This window comes from Amblyomma mixtum, chromosome 10 (genome assembly GCF_055824585.1).
Source record: "Amblyomma mixtum isolate Tamu chromosome 10, ASM5582458v1, whole genome shotgun sequence".
NCBI lineage: Eukaryota > Metazoa > Arthropoda > Arachnida > Ixodida > Ixodidae > Amblyomma > Amblyomma mixtum.
The window spans coordinates 187,749,139-187,776,404 of NC_143021.1; the positions used below are offsets into that span (position 1 = coordinate 187,749,139).

The 27,266-nt window shown below is 45.6% G+C and overlaps 1 protein-coding gene across 5 annotated transcripts; it reads right to left on the bottom strand.

Moving 5' to 3' along the window:
- Positions 1-1,329: 1,329 nt before the first annotated feature.
- Positions 1,330-22,172, bottom strand: LOC149327990 (uncharacterized). 5 transcript variants are annotated; one of them, XM_089562529.1, is made up of 6 exons: positions 19,418-22,172; positions 18,438-18,516; positions 17,793-17,867; positions 10,991-11,121; positions 5,284-5,392; positions 1,330-1,397 (listed from the first exon to the last, which is right to left on the bottom strand). In XM_089562529.1, the coding sequence occupies exons 1-6, from the start codon at positions 19,431-19,433 to the stop codon at positions 1,352-1,354; spliced, it is 456 nt and encodes a 151-aa protein (XP_089418655.1). In that variant the 5' UTR covers positions 19,434-22,172; the 3' UTR covers positions 1,330-1,351. The 5 variants fall into 5 exon arrangements, with proteins under 5 accessions (XP_089418655.1, XP_089418654.1, XP_089418657.1 ...); XM_089562528.1 differs by having other exon boundaries at positions 18,438-18,519; XM_089562531.1 differs by having other exon boundaries at positions 1,330-1,402; positions 18,438-18,519; positions 19,418-22,171.
- Positions 22,173-27,266: the final 5,094 nt, after the last annotated feature.

Sequence of the window (27,266 nt, forward strand, 5' to 3'; positions counted from 1 at the left end):
TGGGCAAGTTGGTCTGACATATCTAGTGAAGCAGCGCAACGGCACAAGGACAAGGGAAGAAGAGGACAAACACAGCGCTGAAGTGACAACAAATATTTATTCCGGATGCAATCAGCATATATATACTTCAGCACGTTCGAAAAAAAACAAAGGAAAGAGAGGGGAGCGGAAGGTTTCATCCCAGTCACTATGCGCATGCAGCTGCATCGCGTGTACATCGGTCATAAGACATCAGATAGTTGTGATCTTTCAAAGAAATGGCTACGGAAGGGGTGCTGATACAATTCGCACCCAGCTTCACGATTTCAAATGCCTCGATAATCTCTCTAGTAAGTTTATCCTTGTGTTTGGTAACTACGTGGCTGTTTTTGAGTTTCGGAAAACAGGAACATTCACGACAGTGAATACCTATGTGGCGGGCCGCATTCTTAGCGTTGTTTCCATGCTCTCTAAGTCTTTCATTTAGACAACGGCCCGTTTGCCCGATGTATGAACCACCACACGTCAACGGGACTGAATACACCACGCTATCTTGGCATGGCACGTACTTCGTCCTGTGGTTTTTCTTGCAGTCATGACCAGATTCTGATCTTTTATCCGGACCATTTACCGTCGCACACAAGACACTGAGTCTCACAGGCGCCAAAAAAACAACATCAACTCCAGCCTTTTTACCTATTCTCTTCAGATTGTGGGACACAACATGGACATAGGGTATTACTGCCAGATTTCTTTGTTTAGAAAGAGGGACAGCGTTGCCCCCCTTTAGCTTTTTCAAAATCCCTTCTGCTACTGATGCCAGAATATGAAGGGGGTATTTTGCATCGGTTAGACTTTCAACCTAATTGGAGGAACTATGTTTTATCTTGTGTGGACAGGATTTTTTCATGGCATTTTGAAATTTTCATGGATTTTTCCATGGCCCAGTCAAAACGCACTACAGGAATTTACGACAGAAAACTTCTGTAGTCTGTCGTATTTTGGGCATGTAGTATTTCTGTAGTCTGTCCTCTGTAGTCTGTAGTGTCGTACTTCTGTAGTCTGTCTTCTGTAGTGTAGTATTTCTGTAGTCTGTCTTCTGTAGTGTAGTATTTCTGTAGTCTTTCTGTAGTGTAGTATTTCTGTAGTCTGTCTTCTGTAGTGACGTAATTCTGTAGTGTCGTATCTCTGTAGTCTGCCTTCTGTAGTGCATTTGTGTAGTGTGTTGTATTCCTGTAGTCATTAGCAAGTACGCTTTATTTGTCAATTAATATGCAGCTACAGAGCAGCAGTCTGACTCTGAACATTCGATGCATTCCTGCAGTACAGCCAGGTATAAAAACACCTCACTTGGAGCAAATCGACTATTTATTTACATATATACAGAATTTTTCTTCAGCAGGTCTCTCTTGTTCAGACTGTCCTAGGTGAAGAAAAAGAACAGTGATATATATAGTATGCATACACAACAAATGCATGCAAATGTTACAAAAGTCATACAGTGGAATCTTGATTATGCATTCCCCTTTCATGCAACGATCCACATTTAAAATCAAATTGGCACGGGCCCGACGTAAACCCATAGGAATAATGCATTAAAGCCTCAATTATACAACTGAAGAATATGCACACGCCGCTTCATACGATGGCTGGCGGGAACCGTCCGGAATGGGAGAGACATTGGCATGCAGAGCACTTTACTGACAGAAGTGACGTCAACCAAGCTGTTTCCAGATAGAAATCAAGATGCAGACGTTCATGCAACGTGTGACCAAGTGCATCATGGCCTGTAATGACTGTTCTGCCAACGGCTCAGAATGAGTCCGTGCATGCAACCCGCATCTATCAGTGCGAGGCGGTCCGCCTGGCCCGTTTTTCCACGCGCTTCACTTACGAAGACGTTGCGGGAATAAAAACTGCACGTTCATACCACCATAAAGTTATTGTAGAGGCGGTAAAAAGAGTAGACATTTCTGTGATCGCTGGTGGCTAGTTAAAAAGCGCTTCTCGCTACACTTTGAGTAAAGCACATGTTAGGCCTACAACACCAAGCAAGCGGTGTACTGTCAGCCGGCAGAACGCACATCACTGCAGAAATCGTGCCAAAGGTGGACATTGCGCTTTCTTTTTTCCTTTAAGATACGAATTCTTAGTACAACATGAACTGGTGGGCGAGTTGGTCTGACATATCTTAGTGAAGCAGCGCAACGGCACAAGGCCAAGGGAAGAAGGGGACAAACAGCGCTGAACTGACAACAAATGTTTATTCCGGATGCTAACAGCATATATATACTCTTTTGCACCTTAGAAAAAACAAAGAAACAGAGAGCAGCAGAAAGTATCAATCCCAGTCATTGTGCGCATGCAGCTGTATCGCGTGTACATCGATCATTTGAAATCAGGAAGTTGTGCTCTTTCACCGAGATGGCAACGGAAGGAGTGCTGATACAATTCACACCCAGCTTCATGATCTCAGATGCCTCAATAATCTCTCGTGTAAGCTTATCCTTGTGTTTGGTAACAACTTGGCTGTTTTTGAATTCTGGGTAACATGAACAGTCACGACAGTGAGTACCTATGTGGCGGGCCACGTTCTTGACATTGTTTGCGTGCTCTTTAAGTCTTTCATTAAGACACCGGCCAGTTTGGCCGATGTATGACCCACCACACTTCAACGGGACTGAGTACACCACGTTGTCTTGGCATGGCACATACTTCACCCTGTGGTTTTTCTTGCAATTATGACCAGATTCCAATCTTTTATCCAGGCGATTAACTCTCGCACACAAGCCACTCAGTCTGACAGGAGCCGAAAAAACAACATCTACTCCAGCCTTTTTGCCTATTCTCTTCAAATTGTGGGACACAACATGAACATAAGGTATTACTGCCAGATTTTTTTGCTTGGAATGGGGGACAGCTTTGCCCTCCTCCAGCTTTTTCAATATCCCTTCTGCTACTGATGCCAGAATATGAAGGGGGTATTTTGCGTCTGTTAGCCTATCAACCTGATTGGAGAAACTAAATTCAAACTTGTGTGGGCAGGATTTTTGCATGGCATTTTGAAAGCATGACGCCACAATGCCTCTTTTAACAAGCTTCGAATGGGCTGAGCTGTATGGAAGTAAGGGCTTTTTACCCCTAGGATCAAATGCCCAGCATACATGGAAATCAGTAAAATATAAGGTCAGATCAAGGAACTTAATGCGATCATTCACAGCCACTTCATGCGTAATTTCCAGCGGCGAAAGCACTTCACAGAATATCGCGCACAGGTCATTCACTTCCGCAGCGAAGCTAGCCGGGTCACAATCTAGTAAAATTAGGTAATCATCTACATATCGGAACACTCTTGCAACTGTTGAGCTCATGAGTGATTGTTCGAGTGCCCTGTCAAGCTTAGCAAGGAATATGTCACTTAGCAATGGAGCGATGCAAGATCCTATGCAGATCCCATTCTTTTGAATAAAAACAGTTCAAAAGAATGGGATCTGCATAGGATCTTGCATCGCTCCATTGCTAAGTGACATGTTCCTTGCTAAGCCTGACAGGGCACTCGAACAATCACTCATGAGCTCAACAGTTGCAAGAGTGTTCCGATATGTAAATGATTACCTAATTTTACTAGATTGTGACCCGGCTAGCTTCGCTGCGGAAGTGAATGACCTGTGCGCGATATTCTGTGAAGTGCTTTCGCCGCTGGAAATTACGCATGAAGTGGCTGTGAATGATCGCATTAAGTTCCTTGATCTGACCTTATATTTTACTGATTTCCATGTATGCTGGGCATTTGATCCTAGGGGTAAAAAGCCCTTACTTCCAACAGCTCAGCCCATTCGAAGCTTGTTAAAAGAGGCATTGTGGCGTCATGCTTTCAAAATGCCATGCAAAAATCCTGCCCACACAAGTTTGAATTTAGTTTCTCCAATCAGGTTGATAGGCTAACAGACGCAAAATACCCCCTTCATATTCTGGCATCAGTAGCAGAAGGGATATTGAAAAAGCTGAAGGAGGGCAAAGCTGTCCCCCATTCCAAGCAAAAAAATCTGGCAGTAATACCTTATGTTCATGTTGTGTCCCACAATTTGAAGAGAATAGGCAAAAAGGCAGGAGTAGATGTTGTTTTTTCGGCTCCTGTCAGACTGAGTGGCTTGTGTGCGAGAGTTAATCGCCCGGATAAAAGATCGGAATCTGGTCATAATTGCAAGAAAAACCACAGGATGAAGTATGTGCCATGCCAAGACAACGTGGTGTACTCAGTCCCGTTGAAGTGTGGTGGGTCATACATCGGCCAAACTGGCCGGTGTCTTAATGAAAGACTTAAAGAGCACGCAAACAATGTCAAGAACGCGGCCCGCCACATAGGTACTCACTGTCGTGACTGTTCATGTTACCCAGAATTCAAAAACAGCCAAGTTGTTACCAAACACAAGGATAAGCTTACACGAGAGATTATTGAGGCATCTGAGATCATGAAGCTGGGTGCGAATTGTATCAGCACTCCTTCCGTTGCCATCTCGGTGAAAGAGCACAACTTCCTGATTTCAAATGATCGATGTACACGCGATACAGCTGCATGCGCATAATGACTGGGATTGATACTTTCTGCTGCTCTCTGTTTCTTTGTTTTTTCTAAGGTGCAAAAGAGTATATATATGCTGTTAGCATCCGGAATAAACATTTGTTGTCAGTTCAGCGCTGTTTTTGTCCCCTTCTTCCCTTGGCCTTGTGCCGTTGCGCTGCTTCACTAAGAGATTCTTAGTACAGATACTGCTACCTGCTTCTGCGTAGTGACAGCGGTTTTAGAGAAAGTTTGAACAGAAAGACATGTCGCAGGCATGGCCGTATACTGTGCACTGCACATCTCCGAAGGGTTGTAGTAGTCATATTCCTGGCGCGTCGTTCATATTTTTTCGAGATTCATCCGACATCTACTTAATGTGCAGGAACAGAGCGCTCGCCTGCCTTGTCTAAAGCCGCCTCTTCCACGCTGAAAAGCCTGGCTGCGTGCGGTCTCAGAACAGTCTGCTAATGTGGTCCATAAGTGCTGTTAACAGTCTGGTTCATAAATATAATCTTCTGTGCGTCATCTCAGTAGCAGACTATCCTTAAGCAGAACTTGGGTAAAGCAGTATCTCACTATAGTAGGCAAATTCCAGTGCGATTTGCAGGTTATTCCAGTGCCTAAGTGTACCATACAGACAGTTAGGAAATACAGTCAAGTTACGAGTTTTGTAAGCACATGAGCTTACGCAATCTATTCATGCATATAACAAGAGACTATTGGCTTGAACAGATATTTACCGCCGCAGGCCACAGCACTTCTGTGCCAGGTAGCGCGTCACCTTCTTGTGGTACTTTTGGAGATCCTCAGCCGAGCAACCCTTCAGCTTCAAATAGTGCCAGAAGGAATCTGCACAGATGGGGTAATAAGTAATGTTAGTGTGGTTGAATATAAAAAATGAGCAGATCGAATAATGAGCATTAATACACCTAACATAGGTTGTCAGTTCGAATCCGTGCTGCAAGAAAGGCTCTAACTTAACTAGTAAGTTTATGCTGCACGACAGGCTGAATCGTATGACACCATCTGGTACATTCATGCCAAACGGTTCACCCACTAATTTTACAGGAATGTCGTGACTAAGCAGCCAGACTTTAATGCCTGCCAGACAGATATACATATACTGATCGATATAGTTTAGTTTCGCGCTGTGGTGCTCGAGCATCACACTGCCACCTGCTATTATTTTATTCCATTATCTAACCACCTCGGCTCCCATGGCAACTACTGGGATACACTGCTGCATTGGAGGCTGCCAACTTGGGTTCTATCCGTGGAATCAGCACAACTCAGGCTCAAAACGCAACCAGGCTGAGAACGCAACGCAATGCTCTAAAATTACTACCTCGGGCTAATAGCTCTGGGAGCAAAGCTTCACACACTGGTGCATAATATTATACTTCAGATACACCCAGCAAAGCAGTAGAGAGAAAAGCCCTTTGATGAATAACAAAATTTAGCTGGAGTTTAAAAACCCACTTGCACTCTGTGTAGGTTTGGGACTTGGGGGAAAAAGAGAGGTGCAGGAAATTGCAAAGGTTTTCAAGCAATTTCAACAAAATTTCAAAAATTATACAGCCCCTGAATTAGGGATGGCATACATCAAAGTGGTGACAAATGGAGTGACAAAGTTCCTTACACAGTGTGTGCACTGATGAGGAATGAGGAGGATTTGGTGTTTAACTGGAAGATTAACAGCAAATAAAGTTTATTGCGCATATCTGCTTGCCTATGAAAGGCTAACCGCCGAATTCAGAAGTGCGCCTCAACTCGATACTCCGTCTCCACTCTGTGGAGTGGAGAAAACTGCTCTTCCATTTGATGGGCAGTTAGGATTGAAGAATGCCACTCGGCATTTCTTCAGACAAGGAGCTGCTCTATAGACCTTCCAACTGCCGTCCCTCCAGGAAGCATGAAAGGCAAATGATGATGAGAATAAGGCGAAAAATTGCCTTTGGCTACAAAAAAGCATGGCATGGCTATTAAGTGTCTGTTTTATCACGCTGCACCACCTTAAGAACACAAAGAACCTCACCGTTTATTAGCCTAGTAAAACATCTTTTGCAAGCTGCCTGACGAAAGCAACAGAGAAAAACTACCGGAAACGCTTGCACATCTGGCAACCTTTGCCACCAATGATGTAGCGTCTATGTAGGCATTTACGAATGGTGTAAAAACTGCCGTTCGTCAACTTGTGGGAGGTTTCGCTGACCTGCAGAGGCCAGCGGCGAAGCTGAGAAGTACCAAAATGGGTTTGGATTTATGGGGTTTAATGTCCCAAGTGACTCAGGCTATGAGGGATGCCATAGTGAAGGGCTCTGATAATTTCATCCACATGGGGTTCTTTCACGTGCACTGACATCGCACAGTACACAAGCTTCCAGCATTTTGTCTCCATCAGAATGCGACTGCCGCGGCCAGGATCGATCCTGTGTCTTTGAAGTCAACAGCTGAGCACCGCAACCCCTGAGACTGCTTCATCATCAAATTATGCATTACATAAATGACACTGCATCACAGAAAAGGACTAACAGTCATGGCCAAACTGTAGTTACAGCCAAAAGTTGGCACCGTGAACCTGCTCCCCACATCCAAAAGCTTAGACAGCTTCAGCCAACACACAGGAATCAGATTGTCTCCCAAACCCCATGACACTGCCTCCCAAAGAAGGTGGCAGCCAATAAGTGGGCAACAAAAAAGTAAACTGTGGGTAACAACTTGAACGTCTTGCATCACGCTACAAGGTGATGTGAAATTTGAGGAAAGGCCCCAAGAAGCACATAATTTTTAGATTTTCAGAGCACTCTTAGCCCTTTAAATGCCAAATGTTTTCCTAAAAAACATGCCAGAAATTTTAAGCAATCAATTTTTTTGTGTACATTATTCTTGAAGCCACTTCATTGCATACACATGGGTAGCTGAAGAGCAGTCAGCTCAATGCACCGATTGTGGTTGACAGCACTCAGACATACAGACAAGGGACAGAAACAAAAAAGATGATGGCACAGGCACTGAACTTAAAACTTTTCCCAGAACTGCCGACATACTGCATAAATACCCACACCACAGGCACCAACACGCAGCGATTTATGCACTCGTGGTAACAAGAAGTGGTATGAGAAGTAGTGGAAAAACAACAAAAGCTAGAAGCAAAAACCAGAGGACACAGCACAGGATAAAACCAGAACAAGGTGAGAGAAAAATTTATAAGCAAGTCATTTTTAAAAGACTGCCAACAGTGGATAGGTTTGACCGAAAGAATATTTGAGAACTGGTCTGATAAAATGGAACTAAAAAACCTTATACACAAACACAGACCAAGCGCAGTGAAAAAAAAAATGAAGGAGAAATGGCAAGAAAAAACACGCAATAGAAGCAAAATGGCGATTGGGTAAGCAAACGAGAATTAAGCAACAAGCGAAGGTGAAGTGTGCTAAAAATTAAAAGGATAAAAGGGGAATAAAAACGCGCATGAGCTACAAAGGTGAAGCCAACAATTAAGATGGTTAAAAGTGGAAGATGACGTACAGTGAAGCCGAGAGATAAAATATAAAAAAGTGAAATTCAATAACCAGTATGAAGGCAAAAATCAAGGAAAAACACCAAAAGAGGGAAGTTGGCAGAAGAGGCAAGGCATGTAACACACATGTAGAACCAGGGCTAGATCAAGTACGTCCACAAAGAAAGGCAATCCTCCGAGTGAAACCAAGCGTGTTCTTTACATTCACCCCGGAGCCTGAAAATCTCTGCGGCTTCCACCATTGCATTGCGTCAGCTTATTACGGGGCTCTATTAACACAGTGGCTTTCTCGAACTTTGGGCAGCATGGCTTTTTTGCGTCCCATTATCAGCAGTGGACTTGCAGGTACCTAAGAGATGTACCGATAAATCAGTGTAATGCTCTCTTAGCCTTCCATTGATGCCAATGTATACCATGCAGCAAGAAAAAGGGATTGAGAAAGTACTTCTTGTGCATGCCACTAAGGGTTTCTGTGCAATGCAGTGCAGCCTGTTTCTTTTTTCTTTTTCATTGATGATCCTAGAGAGGTGTGATAGGTGATGGGGGGGGGGGGGGGGGCGGCAGCAAAAAAAGCATCTACTCTATCTCTCGAATTTTCTAAAGGTAAATTTCACAGAACCTTAAGAAAATCGGAGACAAAGCAGGAGTACACATTGCCTTTTCTGACCCCCTAGCACCTATTGCAGTTGCGGAATCCTAAATGAAAAAAAAAAAGACGCTGCACCACGCAGCACAGAAAACCCTTAGCGCCATGCGCGGAGGGCATTTAATCAATCCTTTTGTCTTGCGGCAAGGTATACATTGGCATCAATGAAAGGATAAGGGAGCATAAGATTGATTTATCGGGTACATTTCTCGGGAATCTGCCAGTCGGAAAGAGCAAAACCACAAAACTATCACACAGAGGCAGGTGACAACACAAGGCCGTACTGACAACTGAAAATTTATTGAACAGCAGTGCTTATATAGACAAGTCACGTGTGTAATCTGCAAACAATCGTAAAGAGGCAAAAAAATTCAATGGCAACCATAGAGCTGAGCAAATATGACAATCACCTGCTCAAAAATGAAACAAAAACAACCGGGGGAAACACAGACAGAAACGCTAATTTTCCTGAAAAATGAACACAGTAGGCGTGCTGACACACTTATCTGGCTCTGACCTCAAGATGGCAACAGCCTCGACAATTTCTCTTTCCAACTGCTTCTTTCTTCATCCAATAATCTGTGTGCAGTTCAGTTTGGGATAGCAGTCTACAATGAGACAGTGAGTGGGACGGCAAATGCCTCCGGGTCTACTCAAGGAACACGCATACTCTTGCAAACAAATGTGTAAACATCTACCACTTTGGACGATATAAAACTGGCCACAGCTGAGGGGAATCTCGTACAACATGCCCGTTGGCGGTACTTTTTGAATGCCTCATGCCATGTGCAACGGGGGTGGTGTACACGATTCCTCTCGGCTGTGGTCGATTTTATACCGGCCAAATTGGTAGATGGTGAAACACTCCCTTGCAAGAGTATTAGCATTCCTTGGGTAGGCCCGGACGACCTTGCCTGCCTGTCCACTGTCCCAGTTGTAAAGACTGTTAACCTAAACTGAACTGCACATTATTATTGGATGAATAAAGGGCCAGTTGGAAAGAAATTCTCAAGGCTGTTGCCATCCTGAGGTCGAAGCCAGATAGGTGGGATAGCACGCCTTCTGTGTCCATTTTTCAGAAAGAATTGGAATTTGTTTCCCTCCCTAGGTTGTTTTTGCAATGATTGTTTGCAGATTACATGCGCAACTGATCCATATGAGCACTCATTTCTTCAATAAATGTTCAGTTGTCGTACCGCCTTGTGTTTTGCCTGCCTTTGTCCCATTCTGTTTTGCGGTTTTTCTAACGATTTCCAACCAACTGGCCTACAAGCACGTCCTAAATCTGCAAGTCCATTGCCAAAACTGCGACCGAAAAAAGCCATGCCACCCATGTTCGAAAAAGTGCCATTGTGTTAAAAAAGCACCAGAATAAGCCGACATGACGAACTGGTGGGAGCCGCCGGGATTTTGAGGCTCGAGGATTAATGGGCAAGAACACCCTCAGAAAAAAAGATTGCCTTTCTTCAGGATGTTTGACCTAGCCCTGGTTTTAAAAACATCTTGCATGCCTTGACTTTTCTGCCAACTCCTCTATTTTCGCGTTTTTGTTTGCTTTTATCTTTAATACTAATTGAATTTCATATTTTGATATTTTATCTCTCTCGTTTTTACAGTAGCTCATCTTCCTCCTGTAGCCATGTTAATTCTTGGCTTCACCTTTGTTGCTCATGTGCGTTTATTCGCCCTTTATTCTTTCAGTTTTTTAGCTCACTTCACCTTTGTAGACCAATTCTTGTTTGGTTGCCCAATCACCATTTTCTTTTCACGGCATGTTTTTTCTTGCCATTTTACTTTTATTTCACTGCCCTTGATCTGTGTTTGCGTGTAGTGTTTCAGTTCCGTGTTATCAGACCAGTACTTGAAAATTTTGGTCAAACCGTTCCACTGTTTCACGTGCTGGTGGTCTTAAAAATGACTTGCTTAAAACTATTCCTTTAACCTTGTTATGGTTTCATCCTGCCCTGCTCTATAGTCTTGGTTTCTGTTTCTAGTTTGTGTTGTTTTCCCACTATTGGCCATATCACTTATTGTTGCCACGAGTGCATAAAATTGCCACCTGTTGGCGCCTGTGTTTTGGTTATATATGCAGTGTTTCGGTGATTCTGGAATAAATCTGTAGTCAGCACCTGTGCCCTCATATTTTTTCTTTCTGACCCCAGTCTGTGTTTCTAAGCTCTGTCAACCACAAAGGATCAGACCAACTAGACCGCCAGCTTGTCCTATTCAAGCTCAATGCGTACTTTTCAAAGAAATACTATGGCGAAAACACTGTACTTACAGTAAAGCCTGCTTGACTGAGCGAATACCACTGGCAATTCGCAAATTCCCAGCCTGCTCCTGATTGCTGGCTCAAGCCGCACGCAACTTTGTGGCTTGCACGACTTCCACGCAACTCTTGGTCCCTTGAAACTGAAACATAGAGGGATGAGTGAGAGATATCAGATTTGATATGCTTGTATTGCTGCAATGACTAAGAAAAAACGATATTTTCCATAAGAACAATTATTATTTCACACTAGCTTCGCAGAGTAAACCTTGTTTATCACGACCTCGTTAACACTGACATACTGCACAGTCCCAGCCTGACTGCATCTAGTTCTATGGTGTCATATGCTTGTTAGCTATGAGCCCTTGGCCATGCACCGGTTAATACAGACAACCACGGAATGGGCAATCAGCTCCGACCTTTTGAGTCATAGATACTCACAAGCTCAGTGGTCCCAGGGGTTCTAGAAATATTGGCAGGGCGACACAGTAACAAACATTCCGCACCACTTGCTCTCGCTTCATTGCAAAAAAACTCTCACAGCAGACCTGTCCTCCATTTTGCAGTGTGAAAATAATCAAATTCAAAGCATGCACACAAAATGTGGACCTCTCTTCGAATAGAGCTTCAGAAATACGGGTATAATTATTGTAATTAAACCTACCTGCAGTTTTCAATTTATCCTAAAATTTTATGCAACTCGACAAGCAATAAGCATTAAAAAGGAATTAAAATAGCCAGCACTGTTTAAACAATATAGCTATGAAGAAATACGAGACGTATCCACTACTCTCCAGTGGTTCTTTAGCTTCATGCATTATCAATCTACACTTTCTTACAGGCACATTTGCACGCGAAACTTGGGTTTAACCCAATCTTGATGAATCTTTCTGGAATGCAACAATCAGAAACCAGTTTTACTCAAAAACAAAGGGCCCTATACAATGCATCACAAGGCCGGCTAGGCGCACTCAAGACTACAGCCCCTTCCACAAGTCTCCAATTTGCCTGTCCTCTACAAGTTGCATGATCCCTGTCCACTGCTTGTCGAATTTCGCTATCCCGCCTTGCTAGTTCTCCCACTGCCCTTCTCAAACTCTTGGAATTCTGTTGCTCTAGCAGATCATCAGCTATTGTATTATTTTTGTTTTAGCACTACACACTCCATGCCAACAATGCTGGATAATGTACTTTAAATAGGTTTGTAGAGCGTGCAAGTGGCTTGCAGCTTGACGAATAGGTGAGAAAAAAACGCGGAGCCTGACAAATAGGTGTGAAAAAAACGTGGGTTATTTGGAAGAAATGGGCTTGGGCAGGAGATGTAATGCAAAGGCAAGATAACCAGTGGTCCTTAAGAGTGATAGGGTGGATTCCAAGAGAAGGCAAACGTAGCAGGGGGCAGCAGAAAGTTAGGCGGGCGGATGAGATTAAGAAGTTTGTGGGGATACGGTGGCCACAACTGGCGAAGGACAGGGTTAATTGGAGAGACATGGGAGAGGCCTCTGCCCTGCATTGGGTGTTAGACTGATGATGATGACAACCTGGTGATTTGCCTCGCAACAACCGCTGCAGCCTGATATTTTGTAGAGCAGCACAATGGCCTTCATTTTTTGAGTGGTGAAGTATTCAGCATTTTGTTTCAACCATGAGTGTAAAGGGAAGACATTTTATGTTGCACAAAATGAAGGAATTACATGCATACTGGGCTTTGGAAGAATGCCCTGTGGACATTACAAAACACTGCCATCCTTGCTTTATCTCTGCCAGGTAACAAAATTCATTATTCTCCAAATACAGTACAACCTCGTTAATTCGAAGTCATCGGGACCGCGAGAAATCTTCGAATTAAGCGGGTTTTCGAATTAACAGAACACCAAGAAATAAGACTTAGGCAAAAAATTCGTTGCAGGAACGTGTTACCTTTATTCGGCATATTTTGAATTACTACTGAAAGTAATCAGAGATGCTGGTTTGCCGCGTCCGGTAGTTTGCGGCTCCTAAGGTCATGCTCTCGAGTTGGTCAAATAGACGAAACATCTCTGAACTTCCACCGCGGCACTCAACAAAACTGCGGATAACGTTCAGCGATCCGATAACTTCACCAAGAGCAGGTGCTCGGGGAGGCTCGTCGGTGTCGTCGTCGCTATCGTCACTGTCATCGCGCATGTTCGTACCAGCAGTGATCTCACTCTCCAAGTCAGAGTAGCCAGTCTGCTCTTCGCTCTCAAAGTTGATATACTCGGCGAAGCCGACTGCGTTGGACTCATCCTCTGCGCAGAGCGCATTGATGCGGTCGCAATACTCTGCTCCTTCTTCGTCAAGAGTAGTAGTACATGTGTGGTCTGCATCGGCATCAACAGTGCTTTCACTGGAAAAACCAGCGTGTTCAAAACACCGCCTGATCACTGTGGGCTCCACTTGTTTCCAAGCGTACACCATGAGGCATATGGCTCCGAGGAGGTCGATGGAGTACTCCTTGCCATTGTCGTAGCAAAGGAGCATGCGCTTGAGCAGGTGGTACCGATAAATCTTCCTAGTGTGGTGAATGACGCCTTGGTCCATCGGCTGTGAGATCGCAGTGGTGTTCGGAGGTAAAAATACCATCCTGATGGCCTGGAGATGTGGGATGTCGCCATGTGCCGGGCAGTTGTCGACGACAAATAATACATTCCAGCCCGTGGCCGCGAACTTGCGGTCAAGTTGCCGCACGTACTCTTCAAATATTGCACCTGTCATCCAGGCTTTCTTATTGTGCCTGTAGACGAGTTCATCCTTTGGCGGGTAGATGTGTAGGCCAGTTGGTGAGACATGAAGGAGCTAGACACCGCAGCGGACACGGGACAGAGAAAGAAGACGACACAGGCGACACCGCCCTGTGTCGTCTTCTTTCTCTGTCCCGTGTCCGCTGCGGTGTCTAGCTCCATCCTTTGGCGGCAGCCGCGCATTTTTGAAGCAGCGAGGCTTCCCCGTCTTCCCGACGACCAGTAGCGGCAGCTTGTGTTTACCGCACATGTTTGCGCCGAACAGCACAGTAATCCTGTCCTTGGCCTGTTTTCTACCCTTGATGGCGGTGTTCTTCACTGAGAATGTTTTTGTTGGCAGCATCTTATAAAAAAGTGCAGCCTCGTCAAGGTTGTAAACGTCGTCTGCACCGTACTCTCTAAGTAGCGGCGCCAGTGTGTGGTTTCTCCAATCCTCGACAATGCTCTCGTTAGTGCTGCCGCTCTCACCACAGACGGTCAGAAAGGTTAAATTATTGCGTTCTTTAAAACGGCAAAACCATCCATTACTGCACTTAAATTCCTCGTGCCCAAGTTGTAGAGCTAGGTCGTTGGCCTTCTCCCGCAGTAGCGTTCCACTGACGGGAAGGTGGGCAGCGTTTGCTTTCTGCAGCCAGCGAAGCAGAGCAGCTTCCACATCTTGATACATGGGAGCCCGCACTCGTGACCGCTTCGAAGAATATGTCTTGCCGTAAGCCTCTAGTATTTTTGACTCGTTGCTCAATATTGTGGACAACGTCGAGAGGGGCACGCCATGCCTTTTGGCCAACTCAGTCTTCGAACAAGCGCTCTTGCCTGCTTCCTGGATCAAGCAGAACTTCTGCTGCAGCGTTAAAGTCTTGTACTTTGGCATTTCTTCACTGCTACGGTCACAAAGATAGCACCTCTGCACAGTCCCGCCCAAAAAAACGGCACAGTAGCCGACCCCTAACCACAGCGCACAACACAAAGAAATGGCGCAGGCGAGACCTGCGCGGCGGTGGTGGCGGCGTACTTGCAGCGTCGGAGGCACGGGGGAAGAGTGGGCGAAGCACACCAAGGGATGGAATGGGGGCGAGGTCACGTGATAAAAACCGGTATGCCCGCCGCGTTGCAGTGAAGCACGTCTTCTCCTCTGCAGGCGCGTGTTTCGGCGGTGCGCGAGGCGCACTGTGGACCGATTTTTGTGCAGAGTGCTCCGGCTGGTGCGCTTCGCCTATAAATCATCACCATTACTATGTGGCTTTGCCTCGCGGCTCCGTAGGGCCGTCGTTTCGCCGGGTTTGCGGCGAAACATGGATCAGGCATTGCCGCATAGCAGTCCAAATTTTCGAATTAACCGGGCTGGCGCAGGCCGCCTGTTCGAATTATCCGGCCAAATTTACATTGGAAAATACGGGACCGCAGAAAACCTTCGAACTATCCGGGATTTCGAATTAACCGAGTTCGAATTATCGAGGTTGTACTGTACTTTGGACAAAGACAAGCTGCCGTGCACTCATTCGAGCTCAGTGGACTTTTCCTCCAACCAATCTTCAGTAAATAATATCAGGATTAGGCAAAAGTAACTGTAGTGTATTTCAGTGAGTCAGTGCCTTTTACAGAAAGTTTTGGAAACAGAAAAGTTTATGAGCTTTGTGAGCACATGATTGCACAATCTATTTACATAGTCAAATGGGAAATTTGCCTTCCTATTCAATTTATGCACATTCAAACAATATTTACCGCTGTAGGCCACATCAGTTCTGTACCAGGTAGCACATGCCAAAAAAAGCCTTGATAGCGTAATAAGTAATGTGTGGTTGACTATAGAACTTAAAATCTAGGCCATATCTCTTGGATCTAATCTTGACATATTTCTGCATAATACTATACTGCAGATACAAAAAGCAAAGCAATAGAGAGAGACAGAGAAACTTTGCTAATGAAATGAACAAAATATTTACTTAAAATCACTGACCTGTTACTCAGCATGAGGGAGGAAATAAGAGGGAAAGACGAAGGAAAACAGGTGCAGAAAATTGTTAATGTTTAGAAAATAATAAATTTAAACAATTTTTGGAAATGATGTATCCATTACTTTACTTGGTTTTAAAGGGTTTAATGCCACAATGCGGCGCAGGCTATACAGGGCGCTATTGTAGAGGACTGGAAAATTCTTTAGGTGTGCTGACATCACACGGTACCTGGGCCTCTAGCATTTCGTCTTCATTGAAATGAGACTAGTACAGCTGGAATCAAAACTGGCTGGAATCGAACCTGCCTCTTCCGGGTCAGCAGCCAAGCACAATAACCACTCAGCCACCATGACGGCTCCCATTTGGGGTGACATGCATCAATGTGGTGACTGACGGGGCTGACAAAGTTCACTTCAGAGAGGGTGTGCATTGATGAGGTTATATAGTTCAATTCTCCCTGTGCCACATAATTAGACAGGTAAAAATTTATTATGAGCATATGCTGCCTATGGCAGGCCAAGAGATGTAAGACACAAAGCATATGTCCATAAAATGAAAGCAAGAAGAGCACAATTTCCTGCTGTGAGTAACCGCTCCACTATCCAAAAGGATAGCCAGCTTCTTTAAAAAATGTATGTCCTGCCTATGTCCATTTATGATTCCCGCTCAGATTTTAATTCACATTTATTTCCAACCAACTCAGTTCTCTCCCAATCTCTTATCATTAACCCTATGATTTTCCTGAGTGGTTCACCGCACTGTTCTCAATTTTAAGCCCTTTGTAAAGTACCCCACTTTTCCCGACAGCTTAGCAAAGGCAAAGCAGTTTAAAATTTCTTTTTGAGCATACTGCAAGGTGCTGCTCGTAACTTCTGAGTGCATGCCTAAGGCAATAAACCCCTTTCTTATTCTCCCAACCATTTCTTTCAAATGCTCTATATCTGTGCATGACCTGGCCGAGGTGTATTCTGTTTCGACTTCCAGTACCTTACTGCATTTCATAAAAAGGCCTCTTTCCTGATTATTAAGTATTGATTTAGCTCTCATTTTCACACTGAGTATTGATGTCCTCAATCATTTGCAAGAATTCATCACTTATACTACAACTCACCATTAATACTACAATAACATGAAATCAAATATAACTGAGCGGTTCTCCATGAGTCTTCGCATTTCCTGAACCAACCTGCTGCTATGCAGAGAGGGTCACCTCGTCTAGCATCATCACATCTTGTTCAGGGTATGTGGGTTGTGCAAAGTAAACAACCGTTGATTTCAGGTCACTGCAGTCAAAACTACAAAGTAGCTGGTGCAATGAAATGTTAGTTCTAAGAAGGTCTGCTCGTTTTTTTTTATGCGGGCCCAAGTGAACACAGGCTAAACTGCATGCTGTTTGATGTCAGTGCAGGATAAAGATCCCCAGGTGGCCAAAATTATTCTGCAGCCCTCTGCTACGGCACCTCTTTTCTTCTTTAACTCCCTCCTTTATCCCTTCCCTTGCATCATTGTTCAGGTGCCTATCAAGATGTGAGACAGTTACTCTGTCACTTCCTTGGCTCAAAAACCAATTTTAAATTTTTCAAGGATACTTTCAAGAACGTAGAGGTACAAACTGTACAGTATAACCACATGCCACAGCAATAAACCAGCAATACATCTGCGCTGACAGGAGCTTGCCAAGTACGCTGCAAGGATGCTATGCCACGCAAGATTTGGTGTCATCATACAATGTTACTTTACTGACTGACATTTCAGTGTACAAGCAAGAAATACCATTAAAGTATTATTGTACAGCACGTTTTTAAAAGATAAACAAACATTTTGGCCCTTTTAGAGGACACACATGCATAAAAGGCAACAGGTGTGGAATAGTCACTGCACCTGAAGCAGGCTCAACTTTATAATAACAGCGCAGTGTCAAGAGCTACATGAGCGGCTATATTTCGTACAAATTTGCAGTTCATGTAATAAGCTGAGGTACTGCTTTAAAGTGCATGTAGAGTTCTGCATGCATTTTTAAACACAGCAGTGAGCCTATGTTGAAAATATTTTTCAAAACAGGCAGGTAAGGTATGCGTAACTGAAAAAGAAAATTACCATGAATGGCTTGGAGGGATGGCACAGCTGAAGGCAGGAAGCACGCATGGCCCAGCAGATGCTGGCAGCTGGCAACTGCAGATAAATACGCCCGACCAACAGCTGTCAGTGCCAGTGACAATGTCATGAATGACAACAAAACAAACTGTCGACTGCTTCAGAAACTAAAATGAGGTATTAATATAGGAACACAAAAAGCAATGAGGTGGCCCATGACAAAATAAATAAGGAGATTGTATGTGAAACACCCATACACATTCTTTGAGTACATTTACATGACTGTCATAACCACACTGAAAGATGAGCTGGCTGGAATACCGCTTTATTCTTATGCATGATGAAAAGAGCCCAACTATTCGAATATAGCATGCGCAGGCTTTAGTTAATTACAATTAGGGTGCCTTGCACTAGCGTCTAATGTATTCTTAAACTGAACATAGCACCCAGTCGACCAGTTTACCTTGCATAAATGAGAAGAGAAAATGCAAAAGACATGCATTCAATACCAAGGAGCCCGATATCTCACGTCACAACTGAGCATGATACGAAAATTAGTAGTGCATTTAACAAATTGCACACCAATAAAAACAGCAAAACATTTGTCGAGTGGTAATGCAAGTAGGGGCAAAAGCAAAAAAAAAATACCGAAGAACACTGGTGAGTGAGGTGCAGGGAGGTCTGTGGGTAGGGTTCCGTGCCTGGGAACAGTTCCGAGCGCCGAGAACTGCTGCCGGCAGTCAACCAAGAATAAATAAGAGAAAGTGAAAATGAATAACAAACCATCACCAATTGCGAACGACCTGAAAGCGGGCCGCATAAGCGAGGCATACAGCAAAAAGCTTGAAATCCCAAATAAGTGTGCAGTTGCATCCCCAACAGTTCAGTGCCCTGAAGGAGAGGAAGCATGGAAGCCTACAGTTCAGGGAAGACACAAGAACGACCTAACTGACATAATATTGCCAAATTCTGTTCCAATGGGGAAGCACAGATAAAAAGTTTACAAATGACTAGTACATATGCGCCAGCCTTCCACATGCGATCACTGTCTTCAAAATAATTTGCATGACGAATATTAAGAAGTAAGCACTGATCCGATGAGCACCAACACCGAGCAAAACCATCCGGCGTCTATTCGCAGTTCGCCTAGCGCGAGTGCTTCATCGCGCAGCACTGCCGCTCATAATAATCTTCTAAATAGCACAAATCCACCCGATGGGTACCAGCCGCGAGCAAAATCGCCCGTTGTCAGTTCCCTTGCCTGTTGTCAGCTGTCCACGCAAAAGCGCTCTCACCCGCGGCACTGATCGTCGTCTTCTACGCTGTACAAATCCATGCCAGTTGAATGTAGTAAACATTGCAGTTTTTCGCAGCGCTGCCAAGCGACCGCATAACTCTGCTGTGATCTCTGGTGGCATTTTTATTTACCACGGCACCTGAGTACTAAACGCAGAAATAGACTATGAAGCAACACTTATCACGCAGGCTATACGCCCGTGCTTTTCTGGCAACGCATTATAGCTGAGGCAACCGCACGCAGACTGTCTCCACTGCCATCCCTATATAGCCGCACACTAATAACGCGTGCGAATACAGATCAGTAATAGAGAAGCGTTGACGGGACTCACCGATCATGCAGCTCATCCAGGCTTAGTAAAACCACGCCGTCGTCTTCATTGCCTTTCCAGGTGACAAGGCGTCGTAGCGATGCCTTTCTTCATGGCTTTGCCCGTCCAAACACACCGATGTTGACTGGGCGTAATACTCGTCGTTGGCTTCCAAAACGCGCTTCTGTTCTTCACACATGTCCGCCGCACAAACACTCAAACAATGCCATGAAAAGCCAAATAACACAAAACGTGAAACAACGCACGCATGCCATGGCGCCGGCGGAAGCGGCTTTGCCCTTGTTTTTGCGTCGTTGAAAAACTGCAACTAAAATGCGCTTTTTTACTACTAATATTTAAATTATGTTTAGAACAAAAATAACCTTGATTTTTTTATTAAGTGTGAACACTAAAGCACTTTTAAATACTTTTGTTGACTTGACTTTTGTAGAAGCTGCGATCCTGTGATCCCATCACCCAGGGTGCCCCGGATGTCCTAGCAGACGACGGAGCAGACGACGGCGCAGACGACGCTGTTGACGGAATGAAATTTCGTTTGCTGCCAGCTAAAATCTCATAATTGCGACAAAAAGGGCAAAGAAATGCACCGTATCTCAAGCTGGTGCATATCAAGGATATGTTGGACGTGAGCGGTAGGACTGAGAGCAGCTGCGATGCATTACTTTGACTGACGCGGGCATGCTCGACGGAGATTTACATGAAACTGAGAGCTTAACTGTGACCCGTACAAGCGGATTACTTTGATATCAACTGCGTTACGAAACTACGCCGATAGCTGCGTCACACTTTAGCTGATACGCAACAGCGGCTCGCACTCGCCGCATCTTGTTCGCGCGTGTACTTTCACAATTGAGCAAGAGCCCACATGGAAGCCGATAGAAGCAACTGTGTTTTCGAGTTCAGATTGTTCCGAGAAATACGAGCAGCTTGTTTTAGCACGCACTAGAATTGTAGTTCTCAGCCAGTGCGTCACGAGCGGTGACGATGGCGTCGATGACGACCGTAAGAATCACCTTAAGGTGGCCGCAACGAAGCCGGTATTCCAAGCGTATGTGCGCTAAAAGTTGTTTACCTGTGCTGCAAACGAGGGCTCAGTCGCAGTCCAGCCGCTAGCTGCTCAGTTTTCCAGCCTTACGAGCCCAAGTCGCATGTTGCTGAGCATTGAGGGAGCCGAGCTTTCAGCAATGACACTGCCCGCGAGCGCGCCGAGCGACGAAGTTTGCGCTGCTCCTTGGATGTCGTATTCGTCGCTAAAAAGCCTAGCAGGTTTCATATCGATGCTAGAGCTGAGAGTGCTTTCGAACTGGCTAGCGCTGAGGTGCTACTCTCTTCACCGTACGTTGTACTGTGAGCATGTCTCGTAGTGAAATAAAGATATGCGCGGTTTCCGCGCTAACGGTGACGTCGAGGACGAGCTTAATAAACGCCGTAAGGCAGCATGCAGATATTCGATGCATATATGTGTGCTAAATTTGTTCACCTATGCTGCAAACGTGAGAATAAAGTCTCGCTCAGTCGCAGGACAGACGCTCGCTGCTCGATTTTCCAGCCTTGCCTGCTCAGTTCGCAAGCTACTGAGCCAATCATTGAGCGAGCCGAGCGTTCGGCAACGACGCCGCCCCGCCGGCCGACGAACTGCGCGCTGCTCTCTAGCTACCCTTGTCGTCGCTAAGCTTAGCCGATTGCACATCGACGCCTAAGCTGAGTGCGATTCGGAACTGGCTAGCACTGAGGTGTTACCCTCGCCACCGTTTTACTGTGAGCGCCGCGTCATAGTGAAATAAGCCCGCGGTTTCTGTGACCCCTTCAGGAGCTGAGCTAGCAGAGGCCAGGCGAGCTGCAATGGGCAGCAGAAGCGGCTGTGGGAGAAAATTTGTTTTGCTGTTATCGCTTCTACCAACAACTCGATATTGGCTAACGATACTCTATCCCATGGACGTGAACAAAAAATACCAGTGAATTTTTCTGACGCCGGCATCCAGGCTGGCAGGCCGGTCCCGAGAAGAGCGCCCTTACGCTTGCATGGCAGTGGCGCATGTCAAAACCGCCCCGACATTCTACTCTTCGCTCAGGTTGTCATAGCACACTGTTAATAGTAAGGAACACTTTAGTGGACCGAGCGTGAGGGACCAGAACACTCTAGAGGACGAAGCGCGAGGGCGCAGGAGACTGAACCAAAGCGCGCGATCGACTGACGTCAGTTCCAAGACTTCTCATTTCACGTGAGATTCAAACGAGCAGGCGAGCTGCAGGTCACTCTTGTAGGTATGAGGAAGTGTCGTGGAGCTGCTGCCCGATCGCAAGCGACTGCTGGTCGCATGCCCTTTGCTATTGCAAGTGTGAATGTGCATTAAACGCACGTTTACAGTAGGGATCCAGTCGCAGAGTTTGCGCGAGTTAATTAAGCCCCTTGGTCACGGAGGGTGATCCCCGAACAAATACATCCTCATGGGGAAGTCACTCACTGACCGAATTCTTGCGGCGCGACTTCATGTCGCAGAACTCGCCACCCAATCCTTGGCGCCGCGGGGTAACGCCACGTCGACTGACAAATAATCGGGTTCTTGTTCCTCCAGGAAATTACAGCGAAGGCGCGACGCAACGGTCCACGCACGCGCCCTTTTTAGGCGTCCGTGTTCAAAGACGCTCAAGGCTGTACTGGGCCTTAGGCTTCGTACGCTGTTCTCTATATTTAGCGAGATGGTTGCGTCACAGTCATGAAATTTTCAGTGGAAGCAATGAGCGAAGTCGTAAAAATATATATTTTTTTCATATTTTATGATGATCTTGCAGCATGCGCGGCTAAAAACTGAAACGTGGAAACTTGATATGGGAGTCGCCTTGATCATTTATACAGGCAACAGGTCATGCGTGCGTAACATACATGCTGCCTTTCTGATAGCAGGACGATTACTGCGAGTAATCTTCCAGCTTTTTCGCCATCAGGTTACTCTATTACGTGTCGTTAAGCGACGCGTATTTGTGACCTTAGCTTTTTCTCCGCATGTGGTAGTGGGTACAGTATGTTACACTGCGAGACGCACAGGTCACAGCAGCCTTCGGTAGCGCCATTCGTCATGCTCGCGCCGACTCGAATGAAGACGCTCGCGTGGCTCGCAGCATGCCACTACCGCAAGCACTGCCTCATTCACAGGCGCCGCTAGCATTCTCGCTGGTGCATATGCTTCTCTTGAGCATGGTCTTCTTTCCCTCACACTGTCATGTGCGAACTGAAGGGAAGATTGATAGCGAGCGGCGCCTCTCCTCCCCGCCAATTTTCGTGCGGCCGGTAGCTAGGTCTAGGGAAGCGAGTTGCAAACTCGAGTCGCGTTTGTGAATTAACACTTCATTTAATTCCCTCGATGATCGTCGCCAATCGAACAAAGCAACTCGCATCGTCTTCGTGGCTCGCCAAAGTGGAAGCGATTTAACACGAAATTGGTGAATGTCTGCCTATCCCTATCACACGATGGCGCTACAGAATTTCGAGATTTCTGTAGAAAACCACAATTACCATCGACTGCAATCTGTAACACGACACGCCTCGACAGATATTTGTCCCAAGACAGAACCCGCGACAGGTATCTGTCGCAAGACAGTCCCACGACAGGTATCTGTCGCAAGACAGATACCTCGACAGGCTGTAGTGTCGCGCGACTAAACCCGCGACAGGCAACTCTGTCGAGGCACGCAGGCCCTGTCGCGCGGCACGACTCTCTCTGTCACACGACAGCACCCGCGACAGGAACCTGTCGCGCGACAAATCCTGCGACCGGCAGCTTCTGCGCACTACAAAATTCAGGAATGATGACTGTCGTGCGGCAGAACCCACTACAAACACCTTTGTCGCGCGAAAGAACCCACGACACGAGCTCCTGTCGCACGACACAATGCACTACAAGAGAGCTTGTCGCGCGACATAAAAGTTTGTCGCGCGACAGATACGCGACAGTAAATTCTGTCGTGCGTTTTGTCATGCTTTCAAAATGCAGTCAAAATGCATGCTTTCCTAACGAGTGGAAAAAAGCAGTCATAATACCTTTTCTCAAACCCGGAAAACCACCAACAAGTCCTAGCAGTTACAGACCAATAGCCCTCACCAGCTGCATTGCTAAATCTTTGGAAAGTGTAATAAACATTAGATTGACCTTCATACTTGAATCCCGGCAACTATTAGATATACACCAATGTGGGTTTAAATAAGCATGCTCGACCACAGATCACCTTGTCCGCCTAGAAAACACCATCCGGGAGGCGTTCATCCACAAGCAGCACTGTATTGGGGTCTTCTTCGACTTGGAGAAGGCCTACGATACCACGTGGAAGTTCGGAATCCTCCGTGACCTAGCAGAGCTAGGTATCCGCGGCAGGATGTTGAACTGCTTGCACGACTTCCTGGCTAACCGCAAATTCCGAGTCCGCCTAGGAGCAACTCTCTCCATGACTTTCACCCAAGAGAACGGCGTACCCCAGGGGTGTATTCTAAGCACAACACTCTTCACAGTAAAAATGAACTCCTTAGCTAAAGTAATACCCAAGTCCATAATGTATTCAGTTTATGTAGATGACCTACAAATAGCATGCACGTCCTCCAGCATATCAACCTGTGAGAGACAAATACAAATAACAATAAATAAACTGGCTACCTGGGCAGATAGAAACGGATTTAAATTTTCCCCTCAAAAAACAGTAGCTGTTCTTTTTTCATTGCGACGAGGCCTGCAGGTCGATCCCAATCTGTACCTGAATCATACTCCACTACCAATTAAACAAGAAAACAAATTTTTAGGCGTAACTTTCGACAAGAAACTCACATTTCTACCACACATTAACAACCTTAAAAAGAAAGCTTCTCAAGCCCTCAATATCTTAAAAGTGCTCTCACGGAAGCGGTGGGGGTCCGATAGAGCAAGCCTTTTACAAATATATCGCTCTCTGGTGCGCTCCAAGCTGGACTACGGGTGCATAGTATATGGTTCGGCAAGAGCATCCTACTTAAAAAGATTAGACCCCATTCATAATCTTGGTCTGCGCCTATCATCTGGAGCATACAGAACATCACAAGTAGTTAGCCTTTACGTTGAAACTAATGAAGCCGCTCTTGAGGATCGAAGAATCGCCCTTACATGCTCATATGTCTTAAAAATCCGTTCTCTTCCGAAACATCTCTGCCATCCAGTTGTCACCAAGTGCCCATCTAAAAGATTATTCATCAACAAACCACATTCTATCAGACCATTACTGCTGCGCTTTGAAGATAAATGTGAAGAGCTAACAGTACTAGATGCCCTACCGAATTACATGAGAAGTAAATTGAAATTCAAATAAAATAAAATAAATTGAAACACTTGTGACCCTCGTACCCGTAGCGGAGCTAAGTGGTCAATACCTTACAGACGCATTGCCTACACGTTGCAATCCCTAAAAAAACTATCTACCTTTTTTCCTAAGTAAGCTTACACAGCAAGGTACTGACATGATTGGTTTGGTTTATGGGGTTTAACGTCCCGAAGCGACTAAGGCTATGAGAGACGCCGTAGTGGAGGGCTCCGGAAATTTCGACCACCTGGGGTTCTTTAACGTGCACTGCATGACATCGCACAGTACACGGGCCTCTAGAATTTCTCCTTCAAAGATCCGTGGCCGGGATCGAACCCGCGTCTTTCGGGTCAGCAGCCGAGCATCATAGCCACTGAGCCACCGCGGCGGCGGTATTGACATGAGTACTGCGACTCGGAAACAGATACGCGAACTATTTGTGTCAATATGATCCCAATGTGAACTATTTCAACTTTTATTACTGATTTTCTGCTTAGTTTTTTCAGGACAAATGATGCTGAACAGTGATCAGTACCTTCGTGTGGGCTAGTGTCGCTGAAGCATCATTATAAGAGGCAGCACGAAGGAGGCCAGGACGAAAGGGAAGACACATACACCACAGGACGAGCGCTGAACTTCCAACTGAATATGCCCCACTTTATACATCAAAATATCACAAGTCCATATATAAGGGAACAATCATGAATATGCATCCAGCCCCAACACGACCATCATGAAAAAGCAGGAGATCATACGCAAGCATCGGGCTACTACCCAACGGCGGGCCTAGGCGTGCCTCAACCCACAAAAAATAAAAATAAACAGAAAAAAAGAAGAAAAGAAGTAAAAAGGAGATAGTAAAAGAAGAAAAAACAAGCAACACCAAAAGACAATATTACCGTACAGACAGAACCATTTTTATCGTCAGAGCAACAAAATCTCAATACAATGAGATTCCGTTGCTATCTGCTAGCTCATATATCGGGCAGGCTGGCCGATGTGTGAATGAGAGAGTGAGGGAGCACAGACTATGTGAAAGCAATATAGGGCAGGCGGCCATCTTGCTGAACACTGCAGGAAATCCAAGTAATGTGACTGTGATGTTCCATGTGGGCCTGGCTGCGATTTCGAATGGGAGCCACTGTTCGAACAGTTAGATATAAGGACACGCTCAAAGGACAAACGTCATAAGGAAGTAACTGAAGCGTGTCTGATTTCCAGGCGCGGTCACTGGTGAGTTAGTGCGCCATCAATATCTTTATCAAAGAAAGAAATCGCCTTTCTTGATGGCGCTTTCCACTGATTTTGTTTCTTTTTGAGGGTTTTATCTTGCAGTTAAAATCCTGCAAGATAGCTGCACCCGTGGATGCCAACCCACAAACAAACACTTAATAAAGGTACCAGATCTCGTGGGCATCCCAGGGAACAAGAGCAAACATGCCTCAGACCGAGAATTTCTCGCCCGGGCACCCGGTACGCATGCCGTGGAACATCGTATCCCACTTGTAACATACAACGACATACTTCAGCACTTAAGATTATCCCGTCGGGTCTCCCCTCCGCCGGCTAAGACACTAGACAAAGGAGAGGAGCTACACCTCCGAAAGCTAGAGACCAACACTTACAACTATCCAAGAAGACCACACGCAATAGACCCGGAGTCAGTGCAAATTCTGCGAGGAGAAGGCGGACCTGTACCATATTGTCTGGGCCTGCCAACAAAATCAGGCAGTCACTGTCAATAACCAGCCAACGCAGGAGGGGTGGTAGGCAGCTCTGACCAGCTCGGACGAAACGATTCAAAAACAACTTATCGAAAGAGCCCTGACAGTAGCGTACGCCAATGGGGTTTCGGACTGAGAGCTCCAACCGCCGCTGCAACCTCCTAAACAATTTCATTAAAATTTATTTACCACCCCCACCAAAACTTTAGAGTTGATAGTTCTACTTGAATCTTTTTTTACCCCTGAGGCAGCTTTTGCGTTCTTTGTGACTAGGCCTGGGCTCTTGGGTTTTGTTGTTGGTTTCTTTGTGACACTGCTTTGCTACGATTAACTGGCACTGCTTTCGCTTTGACGATAAAAATGGTTCTGCCGTACGGTAATATCCTCTTTCGTGTGGCTTGTTTTTTTCTTCTTTTCCTTTCTCCTTTCTTCTTCTTTCTGTTTATTTTTCTTTTTTGTGGGTTGAGGCAGGCCTAGGCCCGCCGTTGGGTCCTAGCCGAATGCTTGCGTATGATCTTGGTTTGGTTTTATGGGGTTTAACGTCCCAAAGCGACTAAGGCTATGAGAGACGCCGTAGTGGTGGTGGTGAAAAACTTTAATCAAAGAGAGCTTGAGGGTTAAAAAAAAATAACCCTGCTGCATGGTCGGTATCCTTAGTCCGGGACACCGCATGACGAGGCCCCGTCTCGCGCCCGCTTGACCAGAGCCCTTTGGGACTCCAGTGTGGAGCAGTTGAGGAGGGCAGTCTGTGAAAGACATGGCACCATGTGAAAGACATCGCAGATCTCTCCACAGTGCGGGCAGCG